This window comes from Podarcis cretensis, assembly GCF_951804945.1.
Source record: "Podarcis cretensis genome assembly, chromosome: 3".
In the NCBI taxonomy this organism is placed as follows: domain Eukaryota; kingdom Metazoa; phylum Chordata; class Lepidosauria; order Squamata; family Lacertidae; genus Podarcis; species Podarcis cretensis.
In genome coordinates this window covers 112906660-112932344 of record NC_137172.1, presented here as the reverse complement: position 1 = coordinate 112932344, position 25685 = coordinate 112906660, and the positions used below count along the sequence as shown (strand labels likewise).

General features: G+C 42.1%; 1 protein-coding gene across 3 annotated transcripts in view; it reads left to right on the top strand.

The window, feature by feature from the left end:
• The window catches only part of PLCB1 (phospholipase C beta 1), a 472399-nt gene that overhangs the window by 350726 nt on the left and 95988 nt on the right, over positions 1–25685 (top strand). For all 3 annotated transcript variants that reach the window (XM_079969662.1, XM_079969664.1, XM_079969663.1), the window contains 8 exons: positions 3458–3540; positions 5631–5715; positions 6621–6798; positions 10151–10221; positions 13143–13239; positions 16740–16824; positions 18292–18416; positions 20585–20739. In XM_079969662.1, the coding sequence (XP_079825788.1) occupies positions 3458–3540; positions 5631–5715; positions 6621–6798; positions 10151–10221; positions 13143–13239; positions 16740–16824; positions 18292–18416; positions 20585–20739 (879 nt within the window). The remainder of the gene's footprint in view (positions 1–3457; positions 3541–5630; positions 5716–6620; positions 6799–10150; positions 10222–13142; positions 13240–16739; positions 16825–18291; positions 18417–20584; positions 20740–25685) is intronic.

Below are 25685 nucleotides of genomic sequence, written 5' to 3'. Positions count from 1 at the left end.
ATTCTCTTAGCCTGTCATTTCCCCCTGCCTCCAACAAATAGATTTGACATGTTCGGAGGCACAAAAGTAAATTGATCTTAAAGGTAAAGGTAAAGGTACCCCTGCCCGTACGGGCCAGTCTTGACAGACTCTGGGGTTGGTGCGCCCATCTCACTCAAGAGGCCGGGGGCCAGCGCTGTCCGGAGACACTTCCGGGTCACGTGGCCAGCGTGACAAAGCTGCATCTGGCGAGCCAGCACAGCACACGGAAACGCCGTTTACCTTCCCGCCAGTAAGCGGTCCCTATTTATCTACTTGCACCCGGGAGTGCTTTCGAACTGCTAGGTTGGCAGGCGCTGGGACCGAGCAGCGGGAGCGCACCCCGCCGTGGGGATTTGAACCGCCGACCTTTCGATCGGCAAGCCCTAGGCGCTGAGGCTTTTACCCACAGCACCACCCGCGTCGTGCTGCAATTTGACTCCCCTAATTCTTTATTTATGCCACAACTGAGTAAATATGGGAGGCTGAGATATAAAGCGCCATGAATTCATTTCCAAACTTCATTGTAACATACAACGGTTTTACCAAGATGGGTGTAATTTGTATTGCCAGGTCAGGACCCCTGACCATTTGGTCCAGTTGTGGCTGACTCTGGGGTTGCGGCGCTCATCTCGCTTTATTGGCCGAGGGAGCCGGCGTACAGCTTCCGGGTCATGTGGCCAGCATGACTAAGCTGCTTCTGGTGAACCAGAGCAGCTCACGGAAACGCCATTTACCTTCCTGCCAGAGTGGTACCTATTTATCTACTTGCACTTTGACGTGATTTTGAACTGCTAGGTTGGCAGGAGCAGGGACCGAGCAACGGGAGCTCACCCCATCGCGGGGATTCGAACAGCCGACCTTCTTTTTTTTTTTTTAAATGATATTTATTCAAAATTTCAAAAATACAAGAAAATACAAAAACCAAGAAAATACAACAACATGAACAGCCGACCTTCTGATCGGCAAGTCCTAGGCTCTGTGGTTTAACCCACAGCGTCACCCGTGTCCCTTGATTTTTGTGTAGCTTGACCTTTTTCTTCCCTTTCCTGATGGACACACATTCATAGCAATATATTTTCAGGCAGTGATGCCTCAGATGCAAACATAGCTGTCAACCTTTCAATTTTCTTGCGAGGAATCCTATTCGGAATAAGGGAATTTCCATTAAAAAATGGGAAACGTTGACAGCTATGGATGCAAACCTTGGTTATGCCACGAGACCCTTGCCTGATACTCATCTTGAAACATGTCTCATATGGATTTGCTCCTGTCCTGCATTTGAAATGGTTAGCTTTTGGGCAAAGCCATAAGCCCTATTTGGCTATTCAGTTCCCCTAGGAGGGAAAGTGGTGAAATACTCCACCACATCCCTCTGCCTTTCCCCGTCACACATTGGAGGATGAAAGCAGGGCCGGATTTAGGTTTGATGAGGCCCTTAGCTACTGAAGGTAATGGGTCTCTTTATATCATAGAATCATAGAGTTGGAAGAGACCACAAGGGCCATCGAGTCCAACCCCCTGCCAACCCCCTGTCTAGTTGCCCTTTGTCAACAACAAATTGTCGCTGTTTTTGTGTTGAATATATGCTACATGTTAATTTATGGACCTAATAGGTATCCAAAGCCATTTGCACATAACAAAATATGTATTTTCTCAAAGTAATTGTTGAACTGAAATACAATTAAGAAGAAGTATGTTAATAGTTCGAAAGTATGTCAAAGTGCAAGTAGATAAATAGGTACCACTCCGGCGGGAAGGTAAATGGCGTTTCCATGCGCTGCTCTGGTTTGCCAGAAGCGGCTTAGTCATGCTGGCCACATGACCCAGAAGCTGTACGCCGGCTCCCTCGGCCAATAAAGCGAGATGAGTGCCACAACCCCAGAGTTGGCCACAACTGGACCTAATGGTCAGGGGTCCCTTTACCTTTTATGTTAATAGTGAAATACAAGGGGACCTGCCTCTTGTACTTGCGTACATGGGTAAACACCAAGCTCCAGATGTTCCCCTTCTCTTCTTTGGCAATCACTTGAAGCCAAGTAAGATTGTCTTCCATAAACACAGTTTTAACAGTGAATCCGTAAGTGACAGTGGAGGCCAATTCTGGATCCACACATCCTTCCACAGTGGGGACATAGGTTTCCGGGCAGGAGTTGATCACGGTGAGAGTTTGCCAAGCGTGCCTTCCTCTTAGCGTGTTTTTCCCTTTCGTCCTGAGTTCAAGCGTCTTCAAAACCCATGACACCTTTGGTAGGCTGTTCTCCAATTGGAGCGCTTGCAGGGCAGTATTTCCCAGTTGTTGGTGTTTATACAGTGGTACCTCGGGTTGCATACACTTCAGGTTACATACGCTTCAGGTTACACACTCCGCTAGCCCAGAAATAGTGCTTCAGGTTAAGAACTTTGTTTCAGGATAAGTACAGAAATCGGGCTCTGGCGGTGCGGCGGCAGCAGGAGGCCCCATTAGCTAAAGTGGTGCTTCAGGTTAAGAACAGTTTCATCTTAAGAACGGACCTCCGGAATGAATTAAGTACTTAACCCGAGGTACTACTGTACTACATTTTTTTTACTGTACTACTGTACCACTGTACTACATTTGAGAAAGTCTTTGAACACCTTTTGTTGACCACCAGCCTTACACTTACCATTTTTAAGTTCCCTTCTAATGCACAAGAGAGGCAGTGGCAGATGCAGGAACATGATAGGGAGAACACAACCAGTGACCACCATCCCCACTCTCCATCATGTGAGTCTAATCACGTAGGGAATCAAATAGGACTATAGCGATAGACCAGTTTGGCATAACCAAGATAGCCTAAACCCATATCCTTCTGAAGTGTTAGATAAACTTCTAACTTCTGTTAGATAAATAGATGCTAACCCCAGTCAGCTTTTAGGCAGCTTTTAGGAAATATTCCAAATGCTCACCCTTATTTGACTCCATGCAATAGCCGCTCTCTGTCACATCTAAGGGTTTCCCCACATCAAAAACAAGCCTGAAATGTGTTAAGCTAAATAACAGAGTTTTGTGGAAAGAAAGCCTGTAAAAATAAAAGGCCGTCAGGCAATATGTGACTATTTTAATTATGCAAAAAGGCATAGCTTTAGGCATACAGTCGGGCCCTACAAAGACAGAATCTTCCATGCAGGCTGTTGTTTGTTCTCCCTCAAGCAGCAGATTTAATAGTGGAAGGAGAGATTCTGAAGACGATAAAGTAAATCAAGCTTAGAATAACTTAATTGCTAGTGGGGCTTCCTCAACTCTTTTAAAGTTTTTTAGAACATGAGAAAGCAAGGCTATGTGCCTGAGAAGTTATCAAACTGCTTATGTTTGTGTGTTAAATCGTTTTTTTAAAAAAAATCAGAAAGAGAAATGTGTTCTTTAAAAAGAAGAAATCCTCATTGCCTGTTCTTCCTTCTTCCCTGCCATCTCCCATAGGAAGTAATAGAAGCTATTGCTGAATGTGCATTTAAGACGTCTCCTTTCCCGATCCTTCTCTCTTTTGAAAATCACGTGGATTCGTAAGTAGCCAAAATATTTCCGTAAGCAATATTGTGGAATAAATATTAGCCTGCATATGTTTCATTGATGCTGCTGAACGATTGAAGTTCGTGGTGAAGAAACACTGGCATTCCGAAGTGTGGTGGAAGTGGTTTGGATACGAGTATGCTGCATTCCATATTTCTTTGCAGAGAATGTGCGCCAAAACCACTTTTCAGCATGCTTGAAGAGCATCTTTTTGGGCCAAGGGCCCTGTTGCCAGTCAACTACCCCTTTAAGGACCAAATGCCAGTGGGGACCATAGCCAGTGTATATATACACACAGACACTGCACATAAAACACAGATACACACGGACTACATACGTGTACCCTGATCCCATATGCGTACCCTCCAACATTCCTCAGATGAACATAGGGTTAGATTTGCAGTCTTTGTCCAGATAGGTTACCGCTAGCGACTTATGCATGCACAAAATCAGCAAACATGTCAGGGGAGGAGAGCAACAGTGGCAATTTTAAATCAGTGACTATACAATATGCATATTGCAAAGCAATTTATGTATGTATTTTTGCATGATATCTGCATGTGGAAAAGAAAGCACTCATAGCAGGTGTATGTGCCTCGATGTGGATCAAACAGGTGAACAGAAGGAAATCCACTTGACAGCCCGTTTTCAAACAGATTTCTGGAAACCTTGCCTTTTAAAGAGCAGGCAGACAACTTTATCTCAGATCATAGCCCCGTGGTGCTTAGTGCTAAGATTGGGGATAAAAGATGTCTCCGCCTGCTCCATAGAGGAGATCTCTAAAAAGCAGACAGCAACTCTACCCTTCCAATCATATTGGAAGATAAAGATCCGGGGTCTCTCAGGCCACTTCCTGTGGCTTGGTGGGACCATGAGTTAGCCAACAGTTAGAATATATGAACAGGTTTCTCCTAAGTAGCAGACATGTTTGAAAAATCACCATTGTTGTTGAAATGTTGAAAGAATCGTTGAAGAATCGAAAGAAATGTTGAAATGAATCAAGAAATGTACAAACACAGAACAATGCTAGTGGCACTATATATCAGTCTTTCACCAAAACTTTTGGATGAAATGTATGAGCAAAACTTATTGGAAAGCAGATATAATTGTTATTTTCTGCTCTTTTATGGAAACCTGTAATAAAAGGGCCTGGAGACAAAAAGCCAGCCAGATCATTGGTGGTTCTGGTATCCCTTCTAGGGCTTAGAAATAATATCTCATCAGCTGAAATTAATTTGAGATGAGTTCAGTGTCTAATAAAACAATTTCTCACCCACAAGCTCAAACCATAATTGAAACTGCTTCCTCCAGGAGCTTTTCTGATGGTACAGAGATTCAGAGTGTTATTTGCTTTGCAGATGGACTCTGAACATTTGCTCTCAGCCAAAAATTACATTTAATGTGCAACCCTCAGTACACACACAATGCTGGTGGGCAAGCTTCTGCCATTAAAAATGCATGTACATTTAAATTATATTTCCAGTTTGCATTGAGTTTCTCAATGAGTACAAGGATATTTCAGTTAATATTGCTCATAATCCCAACAACTGTTGCAAAGCACCCAAGCAGCCTCAGGGCACAGGTAAAAGAAGGTGGCAAGAACTGGGAAATTCGGAGGAAAACTTCAACATTTATTCTATGCCTGCTTTCTAGTCTTGAACCTGAACAGCAATGTGAAACCGAGAAAACTCTGAAACCTAAGGCAGGAACCACAAACCTACATACAGGAGTAGAATAAAGATATTTATGTTTAACAGCGTGCAAATGTGACATTCATTTTCTGCATTTTCTTAAGCACATATTAGTTGCCTGTATGTGAGGCAGGTTCAGTTTTTTCAGTTTACTACTGCAGATGTCTGAGAACATTCATTGCATTTTTAATGTAAAAGTGTATGTGAAAAGAACTGTCGCAAGAGTCGGAATAATCATGTAATGACTCCATATCAGTGAGAATAATTTAGGAGGATAGGTTCAAAAAAATTATGCCTCTTCCTCTTGTTAAAGGATATTAAATTTTCCATTACTGGCACTTCCGATGCTATGAATAACCCTCATTTAATTCCCTGTTTTCTTCCCTTTTCAGCCCTAAGCAACAGGCAAAAATGGCAGAATATTGCAGGTTAATATTTGGTGATGCCCTGTTGATGGAGCCACTGGAAAAATACCCAGTAAGTTGGTCCTCTTTGGTAAAAGAAGAAGAAGTAGCAGTAAAAATATAAAGTATTGATTTACAATTTTGAATTTTCCATTGCTTTTCATATAGCACCTCTAAATAGACTCTTCTATATTTTGCACATTATAGTGGGTGTGGTCAGGTGCTTTATCACACATTGTACATTGTAAGATGTTTGGCAAGGGTGCCCAAGTGTAGTTTTAAAAGAGTCACCACAACATGTGTCTAGCTTTGTACCATATAAAGTCAAGAGAATCATAGCATCAGCAAGTGCATTACTTGCACTATTGTGAAAGAAATTAATCACATGATTGCAGTATCCACTCTGACAACAACAACAACAATTTATTATTTATATCCCGCCCATCTGGAGGAATGCATTGGCCACTGCTGCTGCCGCAGTGGCAGTGATGGCTGTGGCATGCTTTTCAGTGGCTGCATCTTCTGCTTCCTTGGCAGGCCCTGCCCCCTAGCCACCTCCGCAGTGGCCTCTTGCATAGCTGTCAACTTTTCCCTTTTCTTGCGAGGAATCCTATTTAGAATAAGGGAATTTCCCTTTAAAACAAAGGAAAACATTGACAGCTATGGCCTCTTGGCAGATAGGAGGCACTGCTGATCTCTTCCCACTCTGAGAGAAGAAATGGTGGGGGCTGCCCTGCATCTGGCTGCCATGATTCAGAGTGGGTTTGTCCCCCCCTCCCCACGGCAACCTTTGATTTAATTTCCTTCTCCCCACCCCCTGTTCACAATGTAGATTTCCCTTGCCTCTTCTTTCTTGGGGAGGGCAACACCATTTTGTGGTTGGCCTCAGGTGCCCAAATGTCTTGGGCCGGACCCAACATGCGGGAATGATGCTTTAAAGAGACACAGCTTTACTGCCAGTTTCTTTTCCTTTCTCAGCTTGAACGTGGCGTTCCTCTTCCAAGCCCGGCAGACCTGATGTACAAAATTCTGGTGAAGAATAAAAAGAAGTCCCAGAAGTCTGCAGATGGGAGTGGAAGGAAAAAACTGTCTGAACAAGCTTCGAATGCGTGTAGCGATGCTTCCAGCGGGTTTGAGCCCTCTTCTCCTGGAGCCGGTAAACAAACACTTTCCCTGCAATATATTGTTTTTAAAAAGCAGGGGAGCACATGTTACAAAACTACTACCACTTTTAAACACACATAGACACAAATATCCTCTGCATAACGCAAATGCAAGCCATTCTGATACTCATAGCTATCCCCAACTTCTTCAAAAAACATATGGTACACTTTGTTGGACAGGGATGCCCAGATTTTGTATTGTAGAAAGCTACTTTATTTTCCAGAAAGTGGTCTGGTGGACGGATCCGAAGGCCTTTTCAAATGGTCACCTTAATAAAGGAGGTGCCATTTATGGCTTGACTCCTAATGCGCACATGCAAAATTTAATCATTTACATATTGCACATGTTACACAGAAAATCGAAGGGGACCAGCATGTATTAGGAGATCTCTTTGTTGTCACTCTAAAACACTTAAAAGAAAAAAAATCCTTGCAAGTGAAACTCTTGACAAACTTTGAATATGCCTCAGGATATTCAGAATATGCCTCAGGGGCAGAATTATTCCACAGCAGGCCAGCTGAGCACCTCTAATGGAGGGAATCAATACAGGCAAATCCTCACTATTGCTACTTCAATATTGCTCAACCTCAACCTTTGTGCCAAGTGAGGCAAAGCTCGTGATTCTTGCCTGCTTTCTGCCACTGTGTCCAAGTCCCTGCAGTCCGTTTCCATGACAGCAGCATCATTCTTTTTATATCAAACCATAACCAATTTTTTTCTTCATTCTTCACTTGTTAGCATCCATTCAGAAGCTTGTGCTGTCTTTTAGCATCAACACCAGGACACCATTCCTGAAGTCTGTTGGAGCAAAGCCTCATTTATCCATGTGTGTACCCCAAGAAGGATAGCCTCATTATTTCAGGGCATAATATAGGACTTGAAGCTTTGGACTAATAACTCCTTTTCTCTCACACATAGCACAGCCCTTCAACAGGAGAATTCCAACAGTCTTGCACACACACACACACACACAGAAGTAAAGTGCGGCTGGGGGAGAAAGTGTCCTTTCAAAATTGGCTGCTAATTGATAGATGATGTTATCACAAATATTTCCATGCTATCTTCTTCTGGAGAGCCAGTGTTGTGTTTAAGAGTGGTAGTCTCGTAATCTGGAGAACCGGGTTCGCGTCTCCGCTCCTCCACATGTGGTTGCTGGGTGACCTTGGGCTAGTCACGCTTCTTTGAAGTCTCTCAGCCCCACTCACCTCACAGAGTGTTTGTTGTGGGGAAGGGAGGGAAAGGAGAATGTTAGTCGCTTTGAGACTCCTTCAGGTAGTGATAAAGCGGGATATCAAATCCAAACTACTCCTCCTCCTCCTCCTCCTCCTCCTCCTCCTCCTCCTCCTCTTCTTCTTCTTCTTCTTCTTCTTTGGTGATCACTCGTAGCCGAGTAAGATTGTCTTCTATAAACACGGTTTTAACAATGAGTCCGTAAGTGACTGTGGAGGCCAATTCTGGATCCACATGTCCTTCCACAGTGGGGACATTGGTACGTTTCTTCTGGTCCCTACTTCATCCCAGCTGAGAAATAGCTCCTTTGTTCCATAGAAGGATAAGTAGCTGATGACAACATGGCATCCATTCAGCAATGTTGCTTGAGTAACAGAACTTTGAGAAGTGTTTGTCCTTTTTCTTCTCTTAAAGAACAGTTCCTTCAAACTTTGCACCGCTTTGCTCAGCTTAGCTACAAAAGAGGCTATTCAGGAGGAGCAGAGAGCACACGTTTGCCCAGATCGGGGTCTAGCTGAGAGTCAGAAATGAATGACTCTGCAGGTTCTACACATAAGCTCTTTCTCTGTGCTGTTTCACTGCTAAAACAATAGCCCCGCCTCTGAGCACGAAACAAAGCCCTCAAGAACTGAGGAAGTGAAGGGAGGGATAAGACTCAAGTCTTTGAGAAAAAGTAGGAGAAATTGTCTTTGGAGGGGCTCATTGTATTCTCTCCCCCCCCCCAATAATATTTATTGAATATCATACAAACACATTATTTCAATAAAACAAAAATAAGAAAAATAATAGTAAAATAAAATATAATAAAATAAAATAAAACAAAACTAACAAATAATAACCAAAAATACAACCACATACCCATATACAATAAAGAAATTAATTAATTATTTAAACTTCCAACTTCATAAACATTTTACTTGACTTCCTCTAATCTCTTCCATCTGAATTTATTTGGAACTGACTGTAGCAGTTTTCCAATATCATTATTTTTTTAAAAAAACAATATTCCAATTATAATCAAATTTCTTAACTTTTCTTATCATACTATTTCTCATTTATTTGTTTAATCCTAATTTAATCCTAGGCCTATTTAGTTCTTTCAAATGATTACAAATCTTTAATATTACAATATTTATTCAAATAATCTTTAAATTTCTTCCAATCTTCTTGATATTCTTCTTCCTTCTGGTCACAAATTCTCTCAGTAAGATTGGCCAGCTCCATAAAGTCTATCATCTTCATCTGCCATTCTTCTGCAGTTGGTAATTCTTGTGTTTTCCATTTTTGGGCTATTAAGATTCGTGCAGCAGTAGTGGCATACAAGAATACTTTTACATCTTTCTTGGGCAATTCAGAACCTAATATTCCAAGGAGAAAGGCCGGGGCTTGTTGTATTCTATAGGATGAAGTGGCCTAGAGTTTTCCTTTGTGTGTTTTCTCCCTAAAAAATCTTTCAAGGCTGATGACCTGACTTCTTCTGTGCTAGTCTAGCAAAGGAAAAAGGAACTTGACGCATCCCTCATATTGACTGCTGCTTTTTTAACATGCTAGTATTATAGCTTGTTAAAGGATTTGATTCAGACCCTCCTCTCTTCACATTTAACAAATCCTTCTCCATCTGATCCCCACTGGAAATTGCACTCGAAGGGGGTTTGCCATTGAGCAAGGCTTTACCTTTTAAAAGAAAATTAAAAGAAACAAAAAATGCTGCCACTTCAATCTACAAAAGTACAGTAAACCCACCCTACTGGGGAAATTTATTTGGAATTTCTTCTTTCTGTTACTTTCTTGAAAGCCACCAAAAAGTAACCAAAGTTTAACTGTGAAAATGGGGAATGGGAGTTTTGGCACTCCGTAACTTCTAAGTATGGCTAAATATCATAATGATGTTACTGTTTGTTCATTAATGTATGGGAGGGATAATGGCTCCTTTCGCCACAGAGGAATGCTTTGAAAGCCAAAACACTAGACCAAGATACCATCTTGAGCCTATGGTACTGTAGTTGCATTTGGATGAAGCAAAGGGACTCTGGTAACAACAGCAGCTTAAAGGTGTGACTATTGGGAGGCGATTGACTGCACTGAGTTTCCTTTCTTCAAATAAAATGTTGCAGGGGAAGCAGAGATCGAGAGTGACGATGACGACGATGACGATGATGACTGCAAAAAATCATCAATGGATGAAGTAAGTGATGAATCATTTTTGAAGTCCTGATGTGACTTTGAAAGCATGTTTACATGTTTGTCCACATGACACAGTCTTGCACTGCCATCTTGTGGATAGTGAGGGCCAAGACGCTGCCACAGAACCAGATATTTGCCACTGGACCATTGAGCTTATCTGAAGAGACCCACGTTTTAGAACTGGCCTTATTTCGGGAATATGGGATCCTAGGTTGCACTCTGGTTCCATGCTTTGAACTTCATGTCTGCATCAAAAGTTTTCTCTCCTGCTGAGGTTTTCAGGGGCCTTGAGCTAAAATTATGTGGCTTTTGAGATGTCAGTATCACAGTTCAGGTGCAGAAATGATACTGACCAAATTGCACAGGACATCTCCCCGTCCCCTTCCCCAGCCTCTGTTTATTTCTCTGTGTATGTGTTTTGCAGCCATTGTTTTCCCTGCTGCCTCTGTTGCTTGGTGTAGTGGTTAAGAGCAGTAGACTCATAATCTGGTGAACCGGTTTCACATCTTTGCTCCTCCACATGCAGCTGCTGGGTGACCTTGGGCTAATCACACTTCTTTGAAGTCTCTCAGCCCCACTCACCTCACAGAGTGTTTGTTGTGGGGGAGGAAGGTAAAGGAGAATGTTAGCCGCTTTGAGACTCCTTCGGGTAGTGATAAAGCGGGATATCAAATCCAAACTACTCTTCTTCTTCTTCTTCTTCTTCTTCTTCTTCTTCTTCTTCTTCTTCTTCTTCTTCTTCTTCTTCTTTGTCCTTTCTTAAGAGAGCCTAACCAATCAGGATCGTGCAGCAAATAGGATAATGTCTCTCTATGCCATCTAGAAAGATTTGGATGATGTCACTGAGAGCAAATAAAAAATGTAACATTTTATTATTCATGGGGAATAAGGGCAGTGTTGTTGCTTTTTGCATTGTGTTGCCTTCAGTCTAAATGCACAAATGCTTTCAATACAACCCCCCAAAACTGGGGGTGCCTTCCACCACTGCCATGTTCACACAAAAAGTACACAATGCCTCCTTTGCAGCACAACCATAGTTTAAAGCAAGAAAGAGTATATGTTATCCTAAAACAAACCAACCAACCTCACATGAAACAAGAGTAACTGGAAAAATTTGATGATTTGATATGGGGAGCTGCAGTTCAGATTCCTTTGTCCTCATAACATTTTCGTGGTGCTTAAAGCTATCTGCAGACAGTTTGCCTCTGTCACTTATCAGGAGTAAAAAAATCCACCTGGAAATTTCATCCCTTCCCCTCCGAAGAGGAAGGTGTTGCCTCTGCCACCATCCAGAGAATAAGTAGCTGCAGGGGCCTTGCTCCCCCTTCTTTCCTTCCAGAAAGAATTCCAACAGCCATTTGCCCCCCAAATAAGAAAAGTAATAAACAAGCAATTAACGAACACTGTCATTTGCTGTGTGTGACACAGCCGTGGCAAGGAAAGACCAGCCTGGCTTCCACTACTGACCAGAGGCCCACAGACTGTTTCATAGCTGCTCCTTCTTCCATCCCATGAAGGAGATTCTGACTAAACCCCAGGAAGAACTTTCTGACAGTAAGAGCTATTTGATAATGAAACAGATTCCCTCGGGAGGTTGTGGATGTTCCGATGAGAGTCCATCAAGGCTGTGAACAGCGGGACTATTGTGGCATCCAGTCCGCTTCCACTGTGCCAACCTGCTGCTCCCGGCTACAGCAGAGTATCTTGCGCAGCGGTGCGCTTGTGTGGAAGGAATCTCAGCCATGCAGTAAAACTCTCATACAGCAGCTTCCTAGTCTACGAAGCTGTATTGTACAGCAGCAAAACAACATCAGCCAGGAGAGAGCGAAGACATGATGCCTTGCCTGTTGCAGCCAAAACAGAAAGTAAAAAAACGTTCACATAACAAAGATGCGAACCCCCCCCCCCAGTGACAGGACGTCATTTCCCTTGAGCTGTTAACCCTGTAAACTCTGGGTATCCTCACAGTGGACTCCCCTTCCTTTTAAGCAGAGGTTGGATGGCCATCATTTATCTTGGATGCTTTAGCTGAATTCCAGGGGGTTGGACTAGATGACCCTTGGGGTCCCTCTCCCAACTTTACAATGATTCTAAGCACACCAGCAGCAAGAAATACATCTGGCCCCAAATGGACGCAGGTGCCTAATATTGGTCTTCACTTCTTTGTCCCAGCATTATCAGACCGATTCTTTCCCCTCCAATCTATTTCCCTTGTTGGTGCTTTTCCTTTACGTTTGTACTCCTGAGTACATGAGTCTTATTTTCTGCAACAACCCAGCAGAGCTATGTGTTGAATTTTAATTGCCGTGAGCTGCTTAGGGAGACAAATTATGCCTGTATAGCCCGTAATAATAAAATAAATAGCTGGTTTACGTAGATTTCCTTATCATCCTAACTTGAGAGATGTTACGAGGTTTGAAAGTCTTCTAATGGCACCGAATGTTGTAGTTTGGGAATTTGTGGTAGAGATAGACAGCAGTAGCTCATTTTGCTCCCACAAAGGTTCAGTGCACCTGGATTTATTTATATATATATAATTTTTATTAAGTTTTCCATATTTCATTACATTTCAGAATCAAAAATCAAAGAATTCATAACTTAAAGCATTGCTTAAATAAAGCATTGACCTCCTTCCCTCCCTTTAACAGACTTCCATATCACTTTACCAATGAATAAATAGAGTTGTTTTCAGCTACTCGGTGGACCCTTTGAGATTCATGAACATGACCAAGCTAGGGCTACTAATTTGGGTCTGCTCTGTGGAAACCTTAGTTGAACACCACCCATTGGCTATTAATGGATAATGTCAGAGGCCCTTAAAAAGATTATCCATAGTTGCACCTCTTGGTAGTCTTTACGAAGTTAACTTGAGGCAGTGGATGCTTTGACAGAAATGTTGACCTTTGTCTGTGTCCGTTCTAGGGGACAGCTGGAAGCGAGGCCATGGCCACTGAGGAAATGTCAAACTTGGTGAACTACATACAGCCTGTGAAGTTTGAGTCATTTGAAACATCTAAAAGTGAGTATGCAAAGGCTCACCTGCCGCCGAGAGCAGGAGTCTGTAGTGCACCTAGCACGTACCTCTTAATCTTCATAACTTCTCCTTCACTTGATCTCCACCCTTCAACCATGCGATCGCCAATGACTGCTCCATTGCCAGGTTTAGCTGGGGACATATGGCAATGTTGAAAACAAGGTACAGTGGTACCTCGGGTTAAGTACTTAATTCGTTCCGGAGGTCCATTCTTAAGCTGAAACTGTTCTTAACCTGAAGCACCACTTTAGCTAATGGGGCCTCCTGCTGTTGCCGCACCGCCGGAGTACAGTTTCTGTTCTCATCCTGAAGTAAAGTTCTTAACCCGAGGTACTATTTCTGGGTTAGCGGAGTCTGTAACCTGAAGCGTATGTAACCTGCAGGGTATGTAACCCGAGGTACCACCGTATTGCCCAGCCCTAAATTTTACAGAATTTTTAAAAAGATTTAGAAAAGTCTGTTCAATTTCTGCAAGGGCAATGTAGCCAACAATGGTTTTGAGACTTAACGATCTGTGAACCAAACAATTGCTCAGTTACCTAAGCGTTTACTCGATATTATAATAAAATGGTAGCTGGTTATGGAAGGAAGCACAGCTTGGTTTCTTGGTAGAGAATCAAGCTGGCTTTAACATTTGAATCAATAACATTTACAGTGGTGCCTCGCAAGACAAAAAGAATCCGTTCCGCGAGTCTCTTCGTCTAGCGGTTTTTTCGTCTTGCAAAGCAACCCTATTAGCGGCTTAGCGGATTAGCGCTATTAGCGGCTTAGCGGCTATTAGTGGCTTAGCGGCTAAGTGGCTAAGCGGCTATTAGCGGCTTAGCGGCTTAGAAAAAGGGGGGGAAAGCGAAAAAAAATTGCAAGACTCGCAAGACGTTTTCGTCTTGCGAAGCAAGCCCATAGGGAAATTCGTCTTGCGAAGCGCCTCAAAAACGGAAAACCCTTTCGTCTAGCGGGTTTTTCGTTTTGCGAGGCATTCGTCTTGCGGGGCACCACTGTATTATAGTAAGATGGAACAATTAAAAAAAATGGTTGATACCAATGTACTCTTAATTTGGAAGCAATCGGATTGCAAAAAGTTAATGGTACAATCAGTCAAAGCTAAGCACTTTCGAAGCACTTTTGAACCCCGAAACAGGAAGGATTTAAATATGTGCTTAACTCTTCTTCTCCAATCAATGAGAAATAAAGTGTGTACCTATGATAGGATTCCATAGCTGTCAACCTTTCCCTTTTCTTGCGAGGAATCCTATTCGGAAAAAGGGAATTTCCCTTAAAAACTGGGAAACAGCTATTGGATTCTGTCATAAGTTTTTAAACGTAGAATTGTGCTAGAAGCAGGGGGTGGAATTCAAGGTCATGCCATGACAAACTTTCCATTTGTGCAAGCAATTCAACCTGCCAGGTGCAACAATCTGCCCTCTGGGGTTCACAGGGGGGAGTGCCATTGTACAAGCAGAAGTCCTTGCACAGGACGTCCACTGACTGGTCTCCTTAGATGAGATGCAATTTTCATTCACATGCACAACACAGCGCAGGAATGCGGAACTCGTCTTCTTGTGTACATTTCACTGTTGTTTTCCCCTCTGTTGTAAATTGCTTTGTTAGAAACTAATGGTCCATATTCATGACTGCCTGCTGCTTTTTGCTGGAGTGGCCTTGCTGGGAATGCACTTTGCAACATCTTGAGCAAACAAGCTGACGCCTTTTCCCTTACGTAGAGCAGAACCCCCTTCGAGAGAGCCTGTCCTGTTTCGCTTGGGTTTGACAGGCAATGGTGACCTCTGCAGCAGCCCTTTGAAAGGAAGTCTATAGCATTTGAATTTCAATGTTGCACACATGTTTCATAGGCACCGTGGGTAGAGCAGTTAAAAGTTGCAGATTTATGTTCAGCTTCACTGCTTAGCAGTCTCAGACTACTTGCATTCCTGAATTATATTTAACGCAAACTGGTAATTTTGGCCATAAATAACAGTGATTAAAGAAGCTCTTCATACTCTGGACATTTTACATTATTCAGTGGTATGGTAGTCTCTACTGTAAGTATGTGTCTGCAAAGGTTTCGTTGGGCTGCATGGTGTCTATGTGCCTCCCATGCCAACCCCAGATTTCTGGGATTTCCCGCTGCCCACACTAGAGATTTACTCTCTCTATATTTTTTTAAAAAAAAATTATTAAGATTTTAAAAATTACAAAGAAAAAAAAGAGAACAACAACAATTGAGGGGGGGGGAGAAAAAACAACACATATAAAATACATATAAAAAAAAATCATCAAAAACCAGAAAACAGAAGAAAAAAGATAAAAAAACAAATCAAACCTGTACATCACTTGCTTACATTCACTTATTTCCTTGACCTCCTCACACCTCCCATTTTTGTATTCTAATTCAATTTGTTATTTCAGCAAATCCTTCCAACTAGAGATTTACTCTAAGCCACCAAACCCAGTACGGATGATACCCTGACAAAAGTATATTCCAGTAGCATGCTGTATATACCAGCTGCCGTAGAAAGTTATACTTCATTCACTTCCTGAATTATTGAATGTATTCATAGGTCCTTTTTCCTGCCAAAAGGTGAAGCAGTATACAAGTTTAAATAAATAAATGAAATGAAAGCTTCTGAAGCCTCATTTCACAGTAGTGTCTACACCCCAAACTGGTGACTGAACCATCCCTTAGTCCCCATAAAAACATTAGGTTTAAGCCTAAATAATGGGGTTACGACTGCAGCCTATGGCTTAACATCCCAAAGAAATCCACATGGCAGAAATTTCAGTAGAAGTCAACATGACTTGTTTTTAAGTTAATAGGTTTGAGGATCAGGAGTTAAGTCTTTTCTGTCAATAATCTGAGTGTTATTCACATCAGTGAACTTTTTAAACTATTTGGCCAGCATTCAAATGCTGCTTTTACAGCAAAATGGGTATAATGGGCAACAGAAGTCTGGGCTTCTAGTCAGAACCCTTGAAGGGAGAATATATGCAAGGAAGAATTAGTGTCCGAATGGTGCAGCAAAGCTTTTCAAAATGTTGACTCCATGCCATGAATGCCACATGATGCTCCACTTCTGGCATCAAAATATCATGACCTTGTAACGTGTTCTGTCAGTTCAAGGGTTTCCACTAGCACAATGGAATTTGTCCAAGCCAGCATTGCCAGTGGTCAGGGTTGATTCCCTAACCCTGCCATAGAACAATAGCAAAATGGGACATAGGCGGCTGTGTGCATTTCTTTAGTTGTGGTATCCTCCCAAAGGATGGCAAATGTCCAAGTAGAAAAACAGTACACGTTGAAACTAAAATGAATGAAAGCATTTGTGCACTTGCATCAGTTATCCGTATTACCAATTTTCCTCTCATTCTGCAATGATCTTGTGTTGCTGGAAGCACTCTTTGTTGATTCTATAGATGCTATGGTATGAGATTTTACATATATTCAGCAGCATGAAAGTTACATCTCTTCACCTTTATTTTCTTTGTAGAACGGAACAAGAGTTTTGAAATGTCTTCCTTTGTGGAAACCAAAGCACTCGAGCAGCTCACGAAGTCTCCCGTCGAGTTTGTGGAGTATCTTTGACATTCATTGGGGGGGAAATAATGTAGCAACTTGGTCACAACTGAGCAAAGTGGTTGGTGAAGGGTTGATTTGGGCCGAAGGAGCATGGTCTCCAGTTTTAAGCAGCCAGTCAGTGAAAATGAAAATATAAATTTCACACAAAATTAATTCCCATTCTTTTAGAAAGTGGAACCCATAAGACAAGTGGACCATATAAATAAATGGGGCTTCAGCTTCAAGTTGAATGTTTGCCGTCTCGATTTCATCTTATTTTCTCCATATTGTTCTCTGTGTGAATAGCTTTCTCCTTGCTGCGTGGTACAATAGATATTTGACCATGGGCCACTTTTTATGTCTGCAGCTGTGTTTGCATGTTGCTTCACTGGGCTAACTCAGTCAGTAGAGCATGAGGCTCTTAATCTCAGGGTTGTGGGTTCAAGCCCCATGTCTGGCAAGAGACTCCTGCATCGCAGAGGGTTGGACTGGATGACCGCCGTGGTCCCTTCCAACTCTGCAGTTCTATGATTCTAATAGCTAAACACGTTCTTTTCCTAGGTGACTGCAATGCAATTCAGCTTGTACAGTTGCAGTGCATGTGGTGCAGCAGAGCTGACACTTGTGTCACTGCTGCATAGGGCTGTGGAACCAATCTGTTAGACTCTTGAATCACTGATCAGATCAAATCAGTGTCAATTTTGGGCAGATACAGATGAAATCAGTGAAGCTCAGTATCTGTACAGATTGAATTCCATTGACACGGAATGGTCTGTTTAAACCTATAGCTCCAAACAGCCCCTCAGAAAACCAGACAGCATGTCACTAAAATGTTGCAATTTATTAATTACAATACCATATAAAGAAAATGGCAGGATGGGAGGAGGGGAGCTTGACTTTGCTTATTGAGAGCTCCAGGGATAGAATCTCACTCAGCACTCTCAAATCACAGTGTTGGTGGAGACAAGGTACTCAACTGACTATAGAGTATTTTTGAAAATTATTTTCTTTTTTGATAAAGAAAAAGAGCTCACCAAAATTTAAATCTGGCTAGTCCAAAAATTCCAGGAGATATCTGTAATTTTGCAGGGTTAATCCTCTCTTGAGGGGCTACCATGGACCTATGTGCGGGTGGGGGAAAGTTTATGGGTTTTGGTTTTGGTTTTCCAATGCAAGTGAGTGGGGAGATCTGTATTTACAGATCACGTTCTGGATCTGTGATATAGATCATATCAGATAAGGCACAAATTGATCCAGCCCAAACTGGGGCCTGACCCAAATTGCCAAATTTGGGCCCAAATTGGAGAGGGGCTTGCATAGCCCTGTAACCTACAAGCTGATTGCCATGTCTGTTAGGAATGTGTCATGTGCCAGATCAATCAAATTATCACTTATTGTAGGTAAGGTGTACAATATTTGTGTTTAACTCTTCAAGCCAGGCTAGCTTTTCCGGTTGTATTTTATCTTAACCACTCACAATTTAGGTATAACAAAATGCAGCTGAGCCGAATTTATCCAAAAGGAACACGTGTTGATTCCTCAAACTATATGCCTCAGCTCTTCTGGAATGCCGGCTGTCAAATGGTTGCTCTTAACTTCCAAACTGTAGGTAAGCAATTCATCCTACCACTTACTTTAGTTGTTGTGTTTGGTTTCTGAAGAACCTGTCTAATTGGACTGCTCTTGGATACACTAGTTTGTATTCAACATTAATCAGACTAACCTAAGTTCTTTAATTTCAATGGGTCTCCTTTGAATAGAATTTAGTTGTATACAACCCACTAATTAGAATTCCCTCTATGTCCTGGGAAAGGATATTAATTATGGCGGAATATTTGAGTAAGCAAATAGAATTAGCTTTGTGGATATGCACACTCAGAAATGGATTTTTTTTGGGGGGTGATAATTCATGCGTCTCTCTTTCTTGAATCACAATGCTAAAATCACAAGCAGCATAATGTACATGTTCATCCATTTATGCAATCCAGCAATATATCTGTTGCTTTTGTAAAGGATTCCATTGTGGTCATTATGGAGCATGGTTGCGAAACCAGATTTTTTTTTTTTTTAAAGTCCGTAGTATGTGAGGTCAACCATCAAATGAAATCCCTTACTCCTTTGTGAAAATGACTGCTGATTTTGATGACACTTGGCGGCCCGTTCAGTAATTATAAATCAGTGGATGCTGCAACTGAATCCCAAGCAACTCACATTAACCTTTCCTTAACCATAGCAGCCAGCTATCTAGTAAAACAGATATTAACTGTATCCCCACAACTAAATGTCAGTTGGACCAGAAGCAAGGACAACCAGTACTCCCCTGAAAAGAAGCATACCTTCCAAACATACAATTGTGATTTAAATAGAAACAATGGATATTTATGAAGAAGCTGGGAAATTAATTCCCATAAAAAGAATGATCATTGTTGTACCTTGGAATTCCTTTTTCAGCTTCTTGAATAGGTAGTTTGTGTTTTGCTTCATGCAGAGCTGAAGGTAACGGGGACTTTAACATTTTCCTAGATTTCAGTTGCTAATGTAGACAATTTGGCAGCCCGTTCAGTAATTATAAATCAGTGGATGCTGCAAAATATGGTCTGAAATATGGTCTGAAGCAAAATATGGTCTGAAGCTCAACATCAAAAAAACGAAGATCATGGCCACTGGTCCCACCACCTCCTGGCAAATAGAAGGGGAAGAAATGGAGGCAGTGAGAGATTTTACTTTCTTGGGCTCCATGATCACTGCAGATGGTGACAGCAGTCACAAAATTAAAAGACGCCTGCTCCTTGGGAGAAAGGCGATGGCAAACCTAGACAGCGTCTTAAAAAGCAGAGACATCACCTTGCCAACAAAGGTCCGTATAGTTAAAGCCATGGTTTTCCCAGTAGTGATGTATGGAAGTAAGAGCTGGACCACCAAGAAGGCTGATCGCCGAAGAATTGATGCTTTTGAATTCTGGTGCTGGAGGAGACTCTTGAGAGTCCCATGGACTGCAAGAAGATCAAACCGATCCATTCTTAAGGAAATCAGCCCTGAGTGCTCACTGGAAGGACAGATCGTGAAGCTGAGGCTCCAATACTTTGGCACCTCATGAGAAGAGAAGACTCCCTGGAAAAGACCCTGATGTTGGGAAAGATGGAGGGCACAAGGAGAAGGGGACGACAGAGGACGAGATGGTTGGACAGTGTTCTCGAAGCTACAAACATGAGTCTGACCAAACTGCAGGAGGCAGTGGAAGACAGGAATGCCTGGCATGCTCTGGTCCATGGGGTCACGAAGAGTCGGACATGACTAAATGACTAAACAACAACAACAATGTAGACAAAAATGGATAGGACCAAAGAGCTCATTTCAACCAACGCAAACCATGGCAGCTATGGCTATTGCCAGGCACATTCCACAATGGGCAATATAAGGTGTAAAACCAGGAGATTAGTAGTGTAGTCACAGTAATGTCTGCAGTGGTAGTTGCCCTTTAGACGCTGCTATTGTTAGAACAGTCTACACATTGTATATCCAATATTTATAGATGACCACGGTGTAGTTTTAAAAGTACTGTGTGAACAGGCCATGAAAGAAGCACAAAACAGCATATGTGGAATGAGGTTTTTTATATATAAAAAAGAATTCAGTATGGTAATCATGTCCATATAAAGGGGAAAGGAGACCTCTAGTGGAATTTCAGGATTCTTCTTTTGTAAATGTGCTAGAACTACAGCAAAACTTCTGTGTTTGACCTGTCCCATGAAACGTTCTATTTTTTTTGTCGCTTAGATTTGTCTATGCAAATAAATATGGGAATGTATGAATATAATGGCAAAAGTGGGTACAGACTAAAACCAGAATTTATGAGAAGACCAGACAAGCACTTTGATCCGTTTAGCGAAGGTATCGTAGACGGAATAGTAGCAAACACCTTGTCCGTGAAGGTATGTATGCAGTCGCTAATGGAATAATTGTCACAATGGTGTGGCTGTTGAATGTTAAGCACCAAAATGACTTCTTGTGCCATGATTCATACTTGGGTTCGAATTCCCAAGTTAAGAAATGCATATGTGCTGCATCAGTTGTGAAGGCAATATATTTTCTTTTAATATTTTATTGGAGTCAGTGACCAGGGAAAATAATTATTATTATTATTATTATTTACTTATTTATTTATTTATTTATTTATTTATTTATTTATTTATTTATTTATTTATTTATACATACCTCACCCATCTGGCTGGGTTTCCCCATTTCCATTCCTGTTAAACAGGAAACCAGCAGCGAAGAAAAGGGAGCTGATGTACCGCTTGGGAGCAAAGTCAAGTGACAGCTTTATTACAATACTCATCTGATTGCGTGGCGAGTTCCCGCCCCCCCCCCCCCAGTGGAAATAAAGACATATGACACAATTATTTAAGGTTAATGGGCTAAATATGGCCACAACTTTATTGGTTACAGGTGATGAGTGGTATTGGCTTAGGCATTGGTCCTAACCGACTATCCAGCTTCAGCCCTTCTGCTTGAAGTCCGGGAAGGGTTAACCACCAGTAGGGGGAGTCCTGCTGATGCACATCAACTAGGAGCTCCCCCGGGGTCACCGCTTGGGGGCGTGCCTTAGGCCCTCATCTCCATAGGCTTTAGACAGGGCCACGCCCCCCAGAATCCTTTATTGGACTACCCTTCAATATGTGGGGCAGGTGATGGCGCTTCCTCCCCTCATCCATCTACATAACAATACCAATGCCTAACCGCCAATACCAAGGAAGTTGTGACGATTTGCTACGAGGTAGGTGAGAAAGCGGCTGGTGCCAGTTTGCCAAGTGGAAAAAATTCCTACCAGGCCCCTTAACGGCAACCATCCGAGGTCCATACAAGGTCAAAGACAAAACCTTAAAGGGTGGGTGGGAAACCGGAGCAGCTGGAGGCAGCAAAAGTGGGAGATCCCCGGCTTCGCCCACATACCGCAAGCCAGCCGATTGGCTGTCCTGGGGATGACGCACCCAGGAATTCCCTCTATCGCACAGAGGCAATCCCACCTCCTCTGAAGGAAGGAAGTGGCTTAGTTTGACATGTGAGGATAATGGCGTTCAGACACATGTCACCTGCTGGGAGAGATATGACAAATGAAGTAGCATCTATGCCCACTTAGGTCCTGCTATCATTAGCGGTTGCAATAATAATATCAATAATAATGGTCCACTTGAGATGCTCTTCTGGCAAAGGGTGCCCAAACTCTTGGGTCTCCTTAGGAAATTTACCCTAAAGAATAATGGTGGGGTACCCAGCCTGCCCCCTGTCGGAACATGCCTGGGGGGCACACACAGCCCCCGGAATGAGACAGACTTCTACGGTCATCTTCCTGATGAAGCGCAGGCCAGGACGTTCACAAATCAGTCCCAGTGTGCACCAGACATGTGCACACTCACTCAGCAGGGTATAGCAGAAATGATCTTGGAACATGAGTGTTGCATTCTAAGTGATTTATTAAGCAATATATACAGGACAAAGCAATCATGGTGTCCTCTCACTTCTTCTCCAAGAGAGAGAGAGAGAAAGAAAGAAAAGTACAAAAGTACTGTACAGTGGTACCTCGGGTTAAGAACTTAATTCGTTGCGGAGGTCCATTCTTAACCTGAAACTGTTCTTAACCTGAAGCACTACTTTATCTAATGGTGCCTGCTGCTGCACTGCTGGAGCACGATTTCTGTTCTCATCCTGAAGCAAAGTTCTTAACCTGAGGTAATATTTCTGGGTTGGCAGAGTCTGTAACCTGAAGCGTATGTAACCCGAGGTACCACTGTGCAGTGGTACCTCTGGTTGCGAACGGGATCAGTTTCAGAGCCCCATTCGCAACATGAGCAGAATGCAATCCGCGTCTGTGCATGCGTGGGACGCGATTTGCCGCTTCTGCGCATGCACGTGATGTCATTTTGAGCGTCTGCGCATGGGCGAGTGCCGAAACCCGAAAGTAACCCTTTCCTGTACTTCCGGGTCGCAGCAGGACGCAACCTGAAAAGATTTAACCTGAAGCAAACCTAACAAGAGGTGTGACTGTACAGTACAAGTGGAAAAGATAAGACTGGCTTCTGTTCTCACACTTTCCAAGCCTAGAAAGTAAACACTGACATGTGATGTAACAATCACACGTCCAGCAACAGAGGAGTGAAATGCTAACACCCCCCCCCAAATAAGGCTGAATTCTTTCCCCAAGCAAGGGTGCCGCTGTGACTGGAAATTAAAGCAAATGTGACAAAAGAAGCAATCTTTATGGGAATAGCGAAAGGCCATCTCAGCCAGTCTGGTATGACATTCAGGAAAAAGCATATTTTCCAGCCCTAGAACCAATGGCCATCATATGCCTATTGAGAGCTTAGGGTGAACAAGCGTGCTCAAAACCCCAGACTGGTGGAGGAGAGAAGGGCACTGTCAGATATGAAGCCACACTGGAGGCGGGACAGAGTGGGAAAGTATTCAGTCCGTGCAGAAATGGCAAAACTTACCGGAAAGATAAGAAATCAAAATAATAGACTTTTAATAAAAGAATGGAAATTGTTTATTGAATATTTGCAAATAAACTGTAAACAGATAATAACACTGGCAGGATTGTTGCAATAACCTGCAGTTTTTTAACAGTATATATAACAGTATGTTATATATATATAACATACTGTTATATGTTATATATATGTTATATATGTTATAACATATATGTTATATATATATAACATACTGTTATATATAACAGTGTTTTATAACAGTATATATTTAAAGAAGATGAATAAATGAGTAAATTAAGTTAATTTGGATGTACAGACAATATTAAAAATAAATTTAAGGAACCACAGAAAGAGGGGGAAGGAAGTCGAGTTTTGAAACGTTAAAATGATTGTGATATTATCGAAATGTTTAAAACTGAAAATCATAAATAAAATAATAATTAAGAAAAGGGAAAGTATTCACTCCAGTCTCCTTCCAGTTTAAGCCTGCCCTAAGGTCAATGTCAGAGAAGGCGCTGAGAAGGCTTGAGCCTACTCACCGAACACAACAAGGCCAGAATGTCTTACTCCCTGGGTGCACATAGCAGAATATGGTGACCTGTAGCCCCATTTCCCCATCTCCTACCTCACTCCCTTGTCAGAATGGCCGCAAATAAGCTGTTACCTAAGTTGTGGGAGCTGTGATCTGCAGAGGAACCATCATGCTGCCCTTTTACAAATTGGTAATTTGAAGTGATGGGAGCATTTTCGAAACATTTATCCTCTACTGTGTCTCTCTATCCAGCGAAGCTTGTATTGTGATTATAGAAATTGGTATGAGTGGAGGCCATGAAACTGAGAAAATGGTTACCATAAATGAAGCAAATTGGCCAGGCTTCAATTTACTTATGTGTGTTGGGAGTGCAAGCACAGAAGAATAGGAAAGCAGTAATTTTTCAGAGATATGTATATAGCACAAATTCTGGCCCTTGTCCAGAAAGAAATACTCCCACATTCCAGTTTTATACCATTTATCAGCTACCTCTACAGAATATGCTAGCAGAATTTCAAATACTTCTAAATTAGGGCCCCATTTTGGATTTTGGCATGAAATCCAGCTTGTGTTCTGCTTTTAAGCAGGTTTTGTGCCAATCCCCAAACTCTGTGCTGGTTTAAAGAGCTCAGCCTGTAGAGCATAAGACCCTTAATCTTGGGGTCATGGGTTCGAAACCCACAGAAGATTCCTGCATAGCAGTGGCTTTAACTAGAAGTCCTTTGTGGTCCCTTTCAGCTCTAAAACTTTCATTTTATTATGAAGTACACACATACAATATTGGGTTGACAAGCAAAATAGTGTAACAAAATTTCTAACTTCTCCTGTTGTCAGATAATCTTGTAGAAAATAATTTATATCGCAGGTACAGAACTGTGTAAACTAATAAATCAGCACAATTATTCAGTTTACACAAATAGTATATTAATTATTAAGGCCTCAGAGTCCAAACCAACTTAGAAAAAAATAAAAGCATGGAGACTTAAAAAAAAAAAGCTTATTGTTTATTTCTTATTCTCAACTAGAGTTGATTGGTTGTGGGGATGTTTTTCCTTTTTACGGTGAAAAATGTGAGGGAATCTTAGGTTTTCAATTCTCTTCCCCTCATACTAACCGTCTGCTGTTCTGCTGCAGCCTCGCTCCCTAAGTACCATTACAAGTCTCTCTCTCTCTTTTTAGAAAAAGAATACTATTATGACATTTATGTATGCGCAGTCCAGTTTGAACAGATTTGTTCTTGAGCTGCAGCTCAAGTTTCAGAGGTTTATACAGGCTTATAATGCATTGCTTTCTGTTGTTAGCTCATAATGCCAGCAGCTCCCAAGTGTTTAACTTCAGGAGCACCTGGGCCACCAGGCATGTTCACAACCCAGCTGGGATTGCGTAAAGGTGCCCATTGTATAAACCTCTACCTCCATGTTGCAGGTTAGCGCTGGTGTGATGAGTTTACGGCTGGCCTGACTGATGCTGTTGCAGCAGTCCAAGAGGCATTACCACAGTCCCATGAAACACAGTGGCCTTAGGTGCCACTTCAATATAAACAGCATCTTCATGCAAACCAAAGTGTGGATCAGCCGTCCCCCAGCACCCGCTGTCTGGCTGTATTAGATTCACAATCAAGACTTTAGTTTTTAGACAAAACAAAATAATTTTTTTTTTCTTCCAGTAGCACCTTAAAGACCAACTAAGTTAGTTCTTGGTATGAGCTTTCGTGTGCATGCACACTTCTTCAGATACATGATCTGTGTATCTGAAGAAGTGTGCATGCACATGAAAGCTCATACCAAGAACTAACTTAGTTGGTCTTTAAGGTGCTACTGGAAGAAAAAAAAATATTTTGTTTTGACTACGGCAGACC